Genomic DNA, 14479 nt, shown 5'->3' with positions numbered 1-14479 from the left:
GTATTGTTCTCCCGGATTGCATACTCGGGCATTCGGATGCCACAACATGACACGTCCATGAGAAGTCAGACTGAAATGCGAGTATTATTCTTCTGACTCTGCCGGGTAATCCTCTTGACATCGACGGTTATGGAAGCAAATGGTCAATTGCATTCCTTGCTGCTGCATTGAAGTGTCTCTGTGAGTATCCAGGGTGCCTAGCTGTATGTAGGCACGGCATGTTCATGTCCTCTTTGCGATGGTGAGCCAGCTTCTCTCACTGGAAAATGCAGAGATCTCGTGTCAATGGAGTCAAAATTGATTGGAACGGTTCGTCCATAGTCGACCTCTATATAGGCACTCTGGATCTGTTGAGTGATGTGCCGTCTATATTTGGCAGGATGTAATGCACAAAGGACACGGTTGGGAGAACAGGCTGTTGGGGTTGCATGCCATGATTCTTCGAAGGCAGTACTTAACAATAACTGGGGTCGTGGGACGGGGGAAAAGCGAGCGAATTCCCCACTATTTATTCCCGGGCCGACTGGGTATGCTGTGCCACATCAATCGCCAGCAAGGGGTATTAAATAGACAGTCACCACGAGGACGGCAGGAATGCTGGTACTGGTATTACTCCCTAGGTACCCGCTGATTTCTGCAAATTGCGGATCTTCATCTTCTGGGGTTAGGAGGTACTTAAAGTACCCTTTGGCCCTTTGCAGGTACTCCGTAATCCCCGCTGTACTCAACGGTAAGATAAACCGTGGCCGTATTGAAACGCCCTCCCCATAGTGGATTCCTAAAGCCCACCAATCATACTGCCACAGTCGATGACATCATTTGCTCGCCAGACTGGCCCTAGACCGGTCGATGCGGATTCCTGCGTATTACGGTATGGTCACCCGAAACAGACAGCACAGATCATCAATTGAGTGATTTTTTTTTTTGTTGCCCTTTGCCTTTTAACTTTATGGGAACTTGTCATGGTTTAGTGTACCTGTTTATCCTAGAACTCGGATGTTTTCTTCAATTCTTCTTTAGGTCGGATGATCATTGTCATTCTGGCGTGTTTTTGCTTTATTTTTCCCTAGATCTTCGGTATATAAGAGTTGTAGATCTGAGAAGGTATCGTGCCTGACTTAGGTAATTGTTCCATCCATTCCACTCGGTCGGCATGACCCTGTACTATGATACTAGTACGCAGATGACCATGCTCTTTCATTGAATTCCAAATGTCACCATCGCATGGAATATCATGGATGATGGGGAAGACAAAAAAAAAAAAAAGTCGTGAACTCCCACAGAATGGTCGATCACATCATCAGGACCACTTTTTCTCTGGTCCAGTCATCCGATCGCCGATGGAGGTGGAGCAGTCGCCTTCACTGGCTTCGTTGGCCTCAGTCACGGATGTTAGTCAGGAACGGAGGGAGGCACTGGTGAGGAATGATTGGAAGCCTGAAAGCTGGATGAGCTGCTTTTTATGGCAGGGTTGGCTTGCTCTCTTTTTTTCGCATTTCCTCCTCATTCGACGCCTGTCCCTAAGAAACGTATTGTGGATTCTGCCTTCTTTCTTTTTCTTATTTCTTTTTTCTTTATTATTTATTATTTCCTGGAGATCGCCAAACCCCCGCATTGCTGGAATCCATTCAGACGACTAACGAACCCAAAAGGCCCCGCAAAGGCGTGAAAAAGCTCCAGCGCTGTTATTTTTACCAGCATTTCGCTGCCTGTGCTCCTCGTTACGCCCGCCGTATTACCGTATTGATCCTGCTTGCTGCCAATTCCATCCAGTCCCAGTCATTTGGCTTCTTGTCTGTCTGTCTGTCTGTCTCCAGCTGTAACTCCAGCTGTAAGTCAGTCAGTCAGTCAGTCTGGATTCTTTCTTACTCCTCTTCTATTTTTTTGGTTTTGCTGCCTCCTCCTTCTCCTCTTTCACACACTCTCTCTTCTCAACTTCTTTTGTCCCCTCATCTTTCTTTCCCTCTATCCCACTCAATTTGGTCTGTTCAATTGCCCACCTTGCTTCTTTTGCCCCAGTATCGCCCCTCGGCCTTCCTGCTGACTAGGTACTTGCACTTTTCGCCCGCTCTTTGTCCCAGGCACCTATTTCCAATCCCAGCAGCTCTCTTTCTTTTTCTTTTTCTGTTTCTTCTTTTCTTTTTTTTATTTCTTGAACATCATCCTCCTCATTCAACACTTCTGCTGGCTACTTCGACAGTCACTGAACAACTATTTTGACGGTCTTAATTACAACATTTCCCACCGGGCTTTCAGGGGATTGATTGCCTGAGTGTCCACGTACAGTCATGGCCTCTTTCAAGGTACCGTTTTCTTAATTTTTTTTTTTTTTTTTTTTTTTTTTTTTTTTTTCTTTGGCCCCTTTGATTAGCTAGTATTTCTACCTATAGCTAACTCCTGTACACCCTTGGAAATAGGAATTATCTCTTTCTCGTCCTCTCCCTCAGTCTAATCCACGCCACCATTCCCACTCCATTTCACTCGGTGCCGTCAATGCAAACCATCGAGTCACTCGTCGGAAGAGTGTCACCACTGCGGTTGCTGCTAATGTGGCGGCAGCGGCGGTCGCTGCTTCGATGAAAGATTCCCCAGGGGAATCAGTAGGATTGCCTATGCCCTCGCACCGTCGTGGAAGCCGCAAAGGCTTAGAGTCTAGTTCGGTCGGACTCCCCTCCGGCTTCGGCTCCTATCTCTCTCGGAGCATGAACAGTCCCAGCCAGGAACCATCGGTCGCTCGCAAGCCCTCACCCAGCAGCTCCAACGATGAATCATCCCCGGCCACCACCGCCGTCGATGGAAGTAATCCCGCGAGCAAGCCCGTCAGCACCAAGAACCGAAACCGTCGGGCCAGCGAGGGATCGCACCTGGTCAAAGGCGAAGGGAAGCGCGTCATGGCCGAACTTCGCTGCGATCGTTGCGGGAAAGGGTATAAGCATGGCAGTTGCTTGTCTAAGCATATGTGTGTATCCTCCCCCCAATCCGCTGTCCTGCCGTCTGGCTCGATTCGGGGTAAATGCGCCATGTCGGCTCTGTGCAAGGTCGCCCTCGTGGTCATTCAGCTCCCCCCTCTTTGTTCAACCTCCTCTCCTTCTCGTGGTGGACCGTAGTCGGTTGACGTTTTATGGTACTTAGGTGGGAACATGACCCTGCGTGGGCAATTACTTCGAAACTGTTGATTTCCAAGCATCAGCAAGTCCAGTTGCTTGAAGCAGCCTCCGTCCTGGTCACCATGACCCAGGATGACCCTTCCACAGAAGGAGCAGAGGCCGATTCAGAGTTCTCCTCTGCATCACCGGACGCCTCGTCGGAGTTCCGCGAGGGCATCAGCTCCGCGGAGACCACGCCGCCCCCCGTGGACGACGATGACGATGACGATGACATGTCCCCCGAGCCAATGACTATGAGCAAACGATTCAGTATTGGCAACGCCTCGGGCCATTTCTCCCATTCCTATCAGTCCGTCCCCTCGAGCTCCTTCACCGGTAGCGCTCCGTGGGCGTCGCCCGCATTCTCGCATTTCCGCCATTCGAGCATCGACACCAGGCCCTCCACGGCGGAGGCCAAGCTGCACGACGATGATGAGGCAGATCTGGCTGCTGCCATCGGCCTCTGCAACTTCGGGACTCCACGTACTGGACCTGTCCCCCCTCTCGCCCAGCGTGCCTCCTGTGCCTCCGTTGCCGTCTCGCTTCCTGGATCAGAGCAGCTCTGTAGGCAATCAGAGCCAGAGCATGGATCGTGCGGGGACTGGGGCAGCGGACACGGACCTTGCGAACTCCACACCGAATATTTTCTTCCCCCTGTCGTACAACCCATCGTTGTCATATAAGGTATCGGATGAGCGAGAGGTGAAGATGGGCGATGCCGACCGTGCCACACGGCAGAACCGCAATGCGGACGTCGACTTCGGGAACCGTCCCATCGCTGTCGATGACGATGATGATGGCGTCTTCGGTCGCATGGAGGAGTGAGCCATCCTCGTCTCCAGGAGTGCTTGATAACTCTTTGATAACCGCCCTCCCCATTTTCTGCTGTTTTGCCTTGTCCGGTACTTACCCTGCGGTTGGACCACTGTACTGCAGCATTAACTTTCATGACATGTATGAGCTCGTGCGAATTTTGCGATTGTCGAAGTCTTTTGGTTGGTTGTGTTGCTTTGGAGTTGAACACCCCCCTTTCGCGTGTATGACACATTTTTAGGGATTGTATAACCCAGGCGTCGCACTTGGTGCGACCCTGGCTCCCTACTATGCATGATGGTCTTGAATGGATTTCCTGGATATCTTTCTGTTTTCTTCTGTCTCGTTTCTAGTCCCTCCTTCATTCCCCTCGCTCCCTATATTCGCGGTTCTTAGCATCCTGTGTACCATTTATTCCACTCCGCGCTTGCATGTTCCTTTTCCGTATACAAGGCCTCGGTCTTCTGCATGGGTCCGCTCGACCCCATTTCTTTCATGTCTGTAAACAGATCCCAATGGGATAGTATCAAATTAAGATATATCATATCAATGTTTATCCGGAAAACAATGTTTCGAGTGAGATTCTATTCAGTTCTCTGAGTAAGGTGTCTGAGACAACTTGCATTCAAGTTCCAAGAACATGTAAAATCCTGTGGTTTGATCCCGACCCCAACAAATCCCAATATGCAGGACATCCTGCAAATGTACATGAATAAATCCTCTACCCCATTTGGGTCCTTTCAATTGGTCTTTTCCTTGCATTTCCTTTTCTTTCATGTCACTTTCTTCTCCTTCCTTTCACTTCCTTTCCTTTTCGTTTTCTGCAGCTTTTTTTTTGGAAGGTTATCTTTTTTCTTTCCCCTCCTCTCTTTCTCTCTTCCATAGTCGTACCTGACAGGTATGTAGTAGAAGCCCACAAATCCAAACTTCAATGACAGAAGTAAACTGTACTCTTCTCAACCGTGACACTACTACTAAAACCTATGACAAGTTAGCTACCGACCAGTCAGGGGTAATAGTGACCTGGGATCACTAACCAGAACTCAGATGAGATCATCACCTCAGAAGGATTATTCTGAGATATCATGAACCAACCAACCATCACTGAAGACTCCCGATTCATGTGTCCAGTATCGAGTATATGTTCTCGATTGTCTCATGGTCTTGGTATTCGAGTCTATTATCTTCCAGCCCTTATTGTTGTTTGTAGATATCACAAAACAGGAGTGATATGTCGAGGAAGGTGGCATATGTACTTGACGCGGTGAATCCGGTGGGTATAGTTTAGAAGGATGTTTCTTTAATTGTTAGTTCGTTGTTCGTTGATTTGAAAGGATTCAGATGGAGTGGATGGAAACATACCTCTTCTGATTCAACGGGGGCCGGTAGCCAAGTACCGACATGGGTGAAGATCTAGATAGAAGATGATGTCCCTGTCGACGTGAATGTTTCTCGAATTTATTCTCAAGCACGAGTGACTCCGACTCTGCACACCTGGGCAGAATCCCGTCGCCAGGTTATGGGAGTGAAGGTGTATTGTTGGTGTTGATGAGATTTTCTTTGCTGTGGCTCCAGACCGTGTATCCAGCCATGTTTTGTCTGGACATGGATAAAAATGAGGATCTGTCGTGCCATCGAAGAGAAGAGGATATGAGAATTTCAGAAACCTGCAGACAAGAATGTTTTCTTAAATTCATTCTTAAGTACCGTTGGACCAGATCGAGGTCCTTTTGTTGGAATCGATACAAGAATCTTCTTGTTTGTGTTGCGCGGCCGACGTAGCGAACGAGAAAGTCTGGCAATATCTGGTTGCGCGAAACAGCCGCTAGAGATGTCAAAGTGACTGGTCCTCACATATGGTTCGCATTCACGTCGTGTGTCTGGCTTGTTTTATTGATTGGTGCAACTTGGCAGGGCGGCCGTTCGATATATATATTTTCTCCGATGGGAGATAGACAGGAGGCTGGAAACGAGATATAAATATTAAGACTTTTTTCTTCTTTTCTGTGTTTTCATATTTTTTATCGGATTTTTTCTTTCTTTCTTTCTTTTTTTATCTTAAAGAAAACAAAACAAAGCCCATGTAGTTCAAGTAAACAGAAAAAAAAAAAAGTGCAGTGACATCCAGTTCGTTAGCTTCAAACTATACGTAAATAGTAACCTAGATGAGTACTTACTTGATATCCATTTAATCAAGCCGTACCGCCCTCACTCCCGGCTCTACGGCCAGCCGCACAGTTACAGCCCAAGACATACCTGCCCTGAAGCCATGGGACTGCAAGAGAGAGTACCAATGCAACATACCATGTCCCAGTCTGCCCTACGAGCAACCTCCACCAAAAAAACTAAAGAGGAAAGCCCCGGAGGATCAGCCCGAACGCTGATCCTGCAACAGGAACCACTTGCGCTTCAGCCTACGTAATAAAGACCGCCCTGAAAGCATTCCAGTTCACAATATGAAGCGGCGCCGTAGCTCGAGGCCTCAGTGGACAATCAAGCCCTGTCGAAACAGGAGGTGTGAGCCAACAGGTAGATATAAGGCATTTGATGCATGCGCTACCAACTGTGTGACGACGGATACGCCCCCCATGATGGACACGGGTGCGAGAGCCGGGCTGTTATTCCCTATCTCGCGTTGGGGTCAGGAGCCCACTGGCCTTGATCGCCAGCCTTGGATTCGCCAGGATTGGACAGCCAGCTGCGTGCACTTTTTAGCAAGACGACTCCTTTTGATCTGGCTTGAGCGTTTCCTTCGCCAGCCAGGCGAGCTGGACGGGCATTCCGTTCCGCCCCTGGCTCTGGGACAACCAGTGAGTCGACAGAACAGGGACCGCTGAAGCGGCATATTTCTCGAGATTCGCAAACAACGCACTAGCAACCTGAACCACCAGTAATGGGGACAAGTTTTCCGGACGGAGCACGATGGCCCACTGCCGCCGGGGCTGGTGGAGAGCAGACGGGTCGGTTGCAGAAGACGAGTTCACGGGAACGTTCGTGAAGGTAGCGCCAGCACCAATGGGATCGGTATCCTTCGGCCCTTTGACGATGCATGTATCCAATTCCGAGAATATCGAAGAGGTCCGTCGTCGCTCCAAGTGGGAGATCGCTTCCTCCACCTGACGGTGGATAGTCACGGAATTCCACGCCTCTTGCTCCAAGGACTCCGCAATAAACTCAGTCTGGGTGAGACAGCCGTAGATGTGACCGAAATTGGTGATGTGGCGGTATCTCGCTTTCGACAAAGGCTTCCATTTGCTAGTACAGAGATGGAGCCCTGTCGGCCACAAGGCAGTCGTCTGCTTTGGGTTGTACCCTCGAGGTGCGTGTCGAGCCAATTCCCGACCCTTCCTAGTGTGAAAGCATCTGAAGAGGTAGACCTCTTCTAAATAGGCCAGATGAAGAACAGAAGACCTCCAGCAAGAACCGAAGCGACACCAGACGACGATGCTGGAGATGTAAATGAGGTCGAATTGCCATCAGGCTTGTCGGCTTCCTTCCACAGTGGAACGATCACGCTGAGTGCCATCGTGGTGCGGGACGAGACGTCTACGCGGTCGACGAGGGTTTCGGAGCCAGTCAAGTCGACATACACGGCCTCCCTGTACCGAGGAATCGTGCATGCAGAGTATATCCTCCGCCAGGTCGTAGACGCTCTTCCCTACGGACGTTATGCCCATAGCGCCGAATAAACGCTTAACGAACTTCTCATGGAGATCGATAATTCCTAGCAAGGTCGGAATGTGCCCTAAAGAGAAACTGTAACGAATAAACCTACGAATGGGAGATCATTCTATTGTCATGTCAGCTAAGGTATTAGAGAGCCGCAAGCAAGGAGAAAGGAGATAGGGAGTTCGTCAGCAGTTATCTCACTTCAATTTGCTCCTAACCTCGAAGACATTCTATAGAAGGTGTAAGAGCTATGTATGTAAATTGAGATGGCTCGACAGACAGAATTCTTGTTAAGCTTAAGTGATGGTGGATGGTATTTTTGTGAGAAGATAAAAAAAAAAAAAGAAGAGAAAAAGGAGGAGGGAAAGTAGAATAAGGGAAGGAGAATTAGAGGCTGGCTACTTAAGGGGGTTATCCATTCACTGCTAAATGCAGCAGTAGCACTAGGAGAAGAGGAGGTGCGAGAGATAGTAGGGTATCAACTTCTAAGCTATTCACTTAGTTTAGTTTCCAAAGGTCCCGGTTATTAAAGGGGTTGGGTTAGGGTAATACATAACATCATATTTAGCTGTGAATTAATTGGAAGCTATGGGAAATAAAAAGTAGCTATAATTATTAGCATTCATCACTCCTGGAGAGGTGCTTTCAGCAGACATTCCGGTTTAATTACACTTTGCATATATTATTATATTATTTCAAAGCATAGTGTAGCAGTCTATTTTATAACTATACTTAAAGTATTCTTTAGGGTTCAGGCACCCATAAAAACCTCCTATATTTAGTCAAAGTTAGCTGCTAACTATCATACCATTTGCGAGATGCTCTATAAAATCAGTATACAGGTAAATTACATAACTAATAAGAACAGCTCCACCTAAAACAATAGACCCTGAGAGATTTATACATTAGTACTTATCTGAACTTTCTGTCCCATCCGTGAAATTCTAACATAATAGTAGGGCAGATGCGTTATCTGTAGCCTAAAAAGGGTAATTATAACTCAGGCAATCAAACACAAGATAAAATAAATAAGGCAGGACATGGATATTTTATTGTTTCCTCCCTGTTTACATCAATTATTGTGCCTGAAGTCCATAGAAACAAAGGCATGAAGTTTGCGGAGGGAGATCTCCGTCACTTGCTACGCTAGTCCTGAACGGGAATCGGCGCCGCCCCTCCGAATTTTATCTCAACGCTTTCTCTCAAATGTCATTCTTTGCCTCGAGATTCCAATCTTTCTTCGCTACTTGAACCTCACAACTTTGCCACTCCCGGTCATTGATCATGGCATCTACTTTTGCTGTCGGACTTGGTGTGGCTACGGCTGCCTTTTTGGTAAGATTTTGGATTTGAATACTGCATCGCTGCGGCGCGCAATACCTTGGCTAACAGTACTATTTTACTTCCATCTCCAGGGCCGTGCAGGTTATGTTGCCTTGCGTCGCTACAAGGGAGGTGTGAACAGCATGGGAAAGGCTTTCTATAAAGGGTTCGTCTTCAACACGGGTAGAGTTTGGTGGAAGAATGGGACGGGTCGCTGACCGGTATATAGAGGATTTGAACCCCGAATGACTCGTCGCGAAGCTTCTTTGATTCTGGAACTTCCGTATGTCCCCTCTTGAGGAATTATGCACCACGACTCTAGCAAGCGACTGATAGGATCAATAGGGAGCGTACCTTGAACAAGGACAAGGTCCGCAAGAAGCACCGCCAGCTCATGCTCCTCAACCACCCCGATCGTGGCGGCAGCCCATATCTGGCCACGAAGATTAACGAGGCCAAGGAATTCCTCGATAAACATGCCTGAAAGACGCTTGGGGCCTGAGTATAAGGCTTTACCTAACCTACTCAATGGTATCTGCCTATTCGAAAGGGAACCTAGCTATAATACCTGACGGTATCATTCATGTATTAGACTATATATCTTTTGGGTGCATAGCGTGGCGTTGGTTGGATTCGAGGTCGAGACATTTCTCTCGGTGCTCTGTAGTGAAACTTGTATATTCACATATCCTGATGAGATCCCCACTCCTGATTATTTACAAATACAGTTGCTGTATATTTTCTCCGTTGGATGAGTCACAGTTGTTGCATCACTGTACAGATAGTTTGACTCCTAGGGTCACGGGGTCCGAAGGATCGTCAGTTCGGGAAGTCTGAAGAGAGATCCAGGTGACCACAGGTGGATAACAGTGGTCGGTTGTAGTCGTTATTCTAACATTGTAAGCTTAGTTTGCATAATTCATGTATTTTTCTTCCTTTTTACGTCTTCCACTCTGTACAAGCTAAGAAGTCGGATCTAGAATGTGACAATTGGTTTAGGTCAGGTCTTATAAGCATAACGTGAGCCCTACAAAGGCAAAAATGACCGTAAATCCACATTACGTAGACTGGTTCTGGAAAGACTCAAAAAACTCAGAATGCCAATGGAGACGCATAAGCCGTGGTACGCTTTCACATCGGAGCAAAGAAACAGAGAAAGTTAATTAAGAAAAAAAGTCAGGAAACAGGCTACTCATATGAAGAAGGCTTGGCGGATGACCCAAAAGGGAAACCGACGCCAAAAGTCAGCAATTCCGGAGGTAAAACTGCCGCCTCCGAGAGAAATTCTCTGGAAACAAGCGTTATCTCGGAAATCGGACATCGCGGGAGCCGTCGAGGTCACTCTCCAACATCCAATACGGATACGCAAAGCTACAGTGCTGGTTTTTGCCTACTACGTACCAAGCCCCAGCATCTAAAGCTCCAGCAACTAACCCCGAGACGGCAAGGCACTGGGGTCGCCAAGTCTCATTTTCCATTCTCGAAAAAAAAAAAAAAAAAAAAAAAAAGGGCAGCACTGTTTACAAATTACGAGCTCCATTCCTGATCTGCTTCCCGTCATTTAGTCATAGCGGAGTCACATTCATCTGGATTTGATACAGACTTTAGATAGTTTTAAATTTATAATAATAGACCATCTACCATCTTCGTCATCCACAGCTTCTCCACTGGTGTCTGCTTTTCCCCCTCCCTTTTGGCTGTCAGTCATTTCTGTCCTCGCCACGTGCCTCCTCCCTCGGAGAATGGTGAGTAAGCCGTCCATTAACTGAACTTTGCCTAGTTAGTTATTATCTAAGGGACCGTTCATTCTGAGTGTTTTCTCCTGATCCAACTTTTGCTTCCGACGTGAAGGTCTCCACCACGGAGAAGCAGCGATTTGCCCACCTACATCAGTCACTCCTTTGTAGAAAGCTAAGGTTTTCAAAGAAAGGGAGTCGTTGAGAATCAAACAGAAAGGATCCTTCATCTTGCTGTCGACGTTTGCTGTGGCCGGACCCCGCATCACGCCCAAATCAATACCCGCTTCGAAACTGCGACTCCACTTTGTCATTGGGAAATTCCCTTGCCATCCCAGTGTCATAGCACGTCCTGGCTGTCGTGATGGATGGTATTGGGGATGGCACAGACGGTATGGGCTTCGATATACCCTTGCTTATGAACCAACAGCCCCATCTCTTCGGTGCCTATAACCCTGACTGTTCCCCAACCACCTCGACCCTCCCAAACCCGACCTTCCATGATGATTCTGTGATGGGAGCTGCGGACGATAATAATGACGCTAAACGAAGAAGAATCGCGAGGGTGAGTGGTGATTTGTGTGCTGGTGACTGGGTATGATGCCAGTGCACTGACTTCCCCCCTTACAGGCCTGCGATATGTGTCGGAAAAAGAAAATCAAATGCGACGGCAAGATGCCCAAATGCTCGCACTGTATCAACTACAAGACGGATTGTGTGTTTACGCAGGTTGAGAAGAAACGGAATCCTCCCAAAGGGTACGCTAGCTGAGCTCTCTTGACTACTGTTCCTTACACTTTTCTCTCTTTTTTATGAGAAAATTTATTCCGTATCGCGGCTGACGATGAATTTGTAGTGCCAAATATATCGAGGGTCTGGAGAATCGTCTGGGCAGAATGGAATCACTATTAAGACTGTCTGGCCTTTTGTCGGAGGAGGATGGTGGAAAAACAGATCTTGGGACGTTGGAGAAACGGCTTGCAGACCGATCACTGGCGGGCGGTGGACTGAATGCCATGAAGAGCCCAAACAAATTCAATGCTTCGAGTTCCAACCCTCAGTCTCAACAAAATACCGCATCTCTCCATTCGACTCCCCGGATGGATAACCAGTCCAGCCCACACACGGCTGCCACATCCCCGGATTCCCAAAAGGAATCAGAAACCGAGGTCGAGGGTCTATCAGATATGATGTGCTCTCTCGTAACCAATAACTGTGGAGAGACACGGTATATTGGTATGCGACTGGCCCTATCTTAGCGTGTTGACTGGATGGTGCGCTGACAGTCATTGCAGGTTCCTCCTCGGGGTTTTCCATATTTTCACCTAAAGGAATCCAGTGGGTCAATGAGAAGACAGGTGACACATCATTCCAGGACATGATATCTTCGGCCTATGTCGATGATAATAAATGGATGTATTGGAAGCCCGAGATTTTCAGCGACATATTTGCCCGACGTGTCTTCAAGCCCTTGCCCCCCAAAGAGGAGGCCCTGTCTCTTTTTAGAGACTTCTTTGAGAATTTTAATTGCCTGTTTCCGCTTTATCATGAACCAACATTCATGCATCTGGTGGAGCGCCAATATTCCCGTGACCCCTATGAAGGCTCTGGCTGGTGGGCTAGCATCAACGTTGTCTTAGCCATCTCGCACAGGCTACGAGTCATGAACAACCTAGTCCCTCAAGAGGAGGACAAGAAAGCATGGCTGTATCTGAAAAATGCAATGGGGGTTTTGACGGAGCTAACTATGCGCAACACGGATCTGCTTAGTGTGCAGGCATTGCTCGGCATGGTGAGTGATTCTTAGGGTAGAATGGACTTGTGAGTCCGCGACTAACATCCTGCAGTCCCTTTTCCTTCAAGGAACGCCGAACCCTCAGCCCTCCTTCTTTCTAGTCGCGGCAGCTATCAGACTCTCTCACAGCATTGGCCTCCACAAAAGAGGTTCGGGGTTCGGACTGAACCCTGTAGAGGTTGAACAACGGAAAAGAGTATTTTGGATTTCTTACCTACTTGATAAAGAGTAAGTGATGCAGTACTTCCCATTTGGCACATAGTAAAAAGTGCTTGTTTGACCCGGATTGTAGTCTCTGTCTTCGTTCTGGTCGCCCACCCGTCCAGGATGACGATGATATGAATGTCGAGCTACCAAGCGACGACCCGCCGGATAACATCGGCAATGTACCATTGTCTGATGGAAAGAGCAAATTCAACTTATTCAGATCATTGTGTCGATTTGCTACTATTGAAAGTCAGGTGTATAAAAGACTCTATTCTGCGAGAGCCTCAAAACAATCGGACGGCGAGCTGTTGAACACCATTGGAGAGCTTGACAAAGAGCTCGAAGAATGGAAGGACAGCATCCCCCTTGATTTCCGGCCGGAACATGAAATCAAGGCCTCGCACACGCCCCTGATTCTGCATGTTGTAGTCCTTCACTTTGCCTACTATAACTGTTTGACAACAATACACCGGATGTCAGTGCATCATGGGTATTGGACAAGCCGCCTCTCCAATTATGCTATTCAAGGCCTAAACGCTCGGCCGTTAAACCCCAGAGTCTTCTTATCTGCCGTTCTCTGTGTGACAGCAGCCAGGGCGTCGATCAATCTGATCAAATACATCCCACAGGGTGACTTTGCTTGTGTCTGGTAAGTGGCGGGTTTTGAGCTGAAACAAACATGTTGAATATGTTAACAGTGTTAGGTTGATTCTCTATTACCCTGTATCCGCATTGGTAACTTTGTTTGCCAATATCCTCCAGAATCCTAACGATGCCCGAGCTCGTTCAGATGTTAAGCTCATGAATGTGGTAGTGAATTTCCTATCTACGCTTGTCTCCGATGAGTCGAACGGAAGTATCAAGCGCATGCTCGGATTATGCGGCGAATTTGAGAGAATTGCCCAGGTGGTTCTCGACAAAGCCGAGAGAGAGTCTCATTCTAAGAAGAAACGTAAATCCGCCCCAGACGACTCATCACGAAACTTACAGCAGAATACGCCTGATGAATCATCGGGCCCTTCTCCATCTACCCCGAAAGCAGCAGGCGGTCCACCCACAACCGCACCTTTCTCAACATCGCTTTACCCTGGCAGCTTAAATGAAACAGCCCCCAACATCTCGGATGGGCCAAGGCCATTTTCTCCAGGCCAGACCCTTCCCGCGAACAATAGTCTTTCTACCAATTTACCGGACTCTCTGAACCCCATGGCTGGGCTCGGACAGGGCTTCGCGGACATGCTCAGCCCTCCAAATATGGAAGGCGTGGGATACGGTGATCCACCACCATTCACGACGTCCCCTGATACGCCGATGGCGGCTTTCCAGCAGCCGTTCGTCCCGCAGGACTTATGGCAGATGCCTATGACTATAGAATGGGACTGGGCAGATATGTCGGCAAACTTCCCAGTGTTTGATAGCAACGGGCCACAGCAGAACGAATCGTGATGACAGTGAGACGAAATGGACTCATAAGTGGGATGAATGAATTACATTCTCTGGCATAGGCCATGGAAAGGAGTCAACGGAATCGAGTGGACATTCAGTGCACTTTCTACATATCGATTTATTGCTATCAGGTCGTCTTATTTCTTCAAGGATAATGGCGTTTGTATAAGGTATCGGGCATTATCATCGAGCGTCACTCCACTTCACTTAACATCCCCTCTTTCTTTTGATGTTCTGATCGGCCTGTACAAAAAGCAATTGTTGATGGGAGGAGGGACCTCTTGGTGCGTTTAAACAAAGAGTGCAGATTGTTGGGATCGCACCGTGTGTATAACAAAATTGTA

At 47.9% G+C, this 14479-nt stretch overlaps 4 protein-coding genes across 4 annotated transcripts; 3 read left to right on the top strand and 1 right to left on the bottom strand.

The window, feature by feature from the left end:
* Positions 1 to 2288: 2288 nt before the first annotated feature.
* ATNIH1004_005958 (putative C2H2 finger domain protein) lies at positions 2289 to 3971 on the top strand (the record flags this gene model as incomplete). Its single annotated transcript, XM_033570597.1, has 4 exons — positions 2289 to 2303; positions 2418 to 3103; positions 3133 to 3710; positions 3757 to 3971. 4 exons carry the CDS (start codon positions 2289 to 2291, stop codon positions 3969 to 3971), a joined length of 1494 nt encoding a protein of 497 aa, XP_033426629.1.
* Positions 3972 to 6670: 2699 nt separating this feature from the next.
* ATNIH1004_005957 (uncharacterized protein) lies at positions 6671 to 7485 on the bottom strand (the record flags this gene model as incomplete). The annotated part of the gene is made up of 2 exons (XM_033570596.1): positions 6671 to 7307; positions 7364 to 7485. The coding sequence occupies 2 exons, from the start codon at positions 7483 to 7485 to the stop codon at positions 6671 to 6673; spliced, it is 759 nt and encodes a 252-aa protein (XP_033426628.1).
* A 1427-nt stretch (positions 7486 to 8912) lies between these two features.
* Positions 8913 to 9435, top strand: pam18 (putative mitochondrial DnaJ chaperone (Tim14); the record flags this gene model as incomplete). The annotated part of the gene is made up of 4 exons (XM_033570595.1): positions 8913 to 8963; positions 9044 to 9117; positions 9181 to 9234; positions 9297 to 9435. The coding sequence occupies 4 exons, from the start codon at positions 8913 to 8915 to the stop codon at positions 9433 to 9435; spliced, it is 318 nt and encodes a 105-aa protein (XP_033426627.1).
* Positions 9436 to 11051: 1616 nt separating this feature from the next.
* atrR (transcription factor atrR) lies at positions 11052 to 14135 on the top strand (the record flags this gene model as incomplete). Its single annotated transcript, XM_033570594.1, has 7 exons — positions 11052 to 11252; positions 11318 to 11445; positions 11544 to 11923; positions 11983 to 12479; positions 12535 to 12710; positions 12775 to 13338; positions 13394 to 14135. 7 exons carry the CDS (start codon positions 11052 to 11054, stop codon positions 14133 to 14135), a joined length of 2688 nt encoding a protein of 895 aa, XP_033426626.1.
* Positions 14136 to 14479: the final 344 nt, after the last annotated feature.

The sequence above is a fragment of the Aspergillus tanneri genome, assembly GCF_003426965.1.
Source record: "Aspergillus tanneri strain NIH1004 chromosome Unknown AapTan_4_pilon_pilon_pilon, whole genome shotgun sequence".
Taxonomy (NCBI): Eukaryota; Fungi; Ascomycota; class Eurotiomycetes; order Eurotiales; family Aspergillaceae; genus Aspergillus; species Aspergillus tanneri.
Note: the sequence above shows the minus strand (reverse complement) of the source record. Positions and strands in the feature narration are given on the sequence as shown.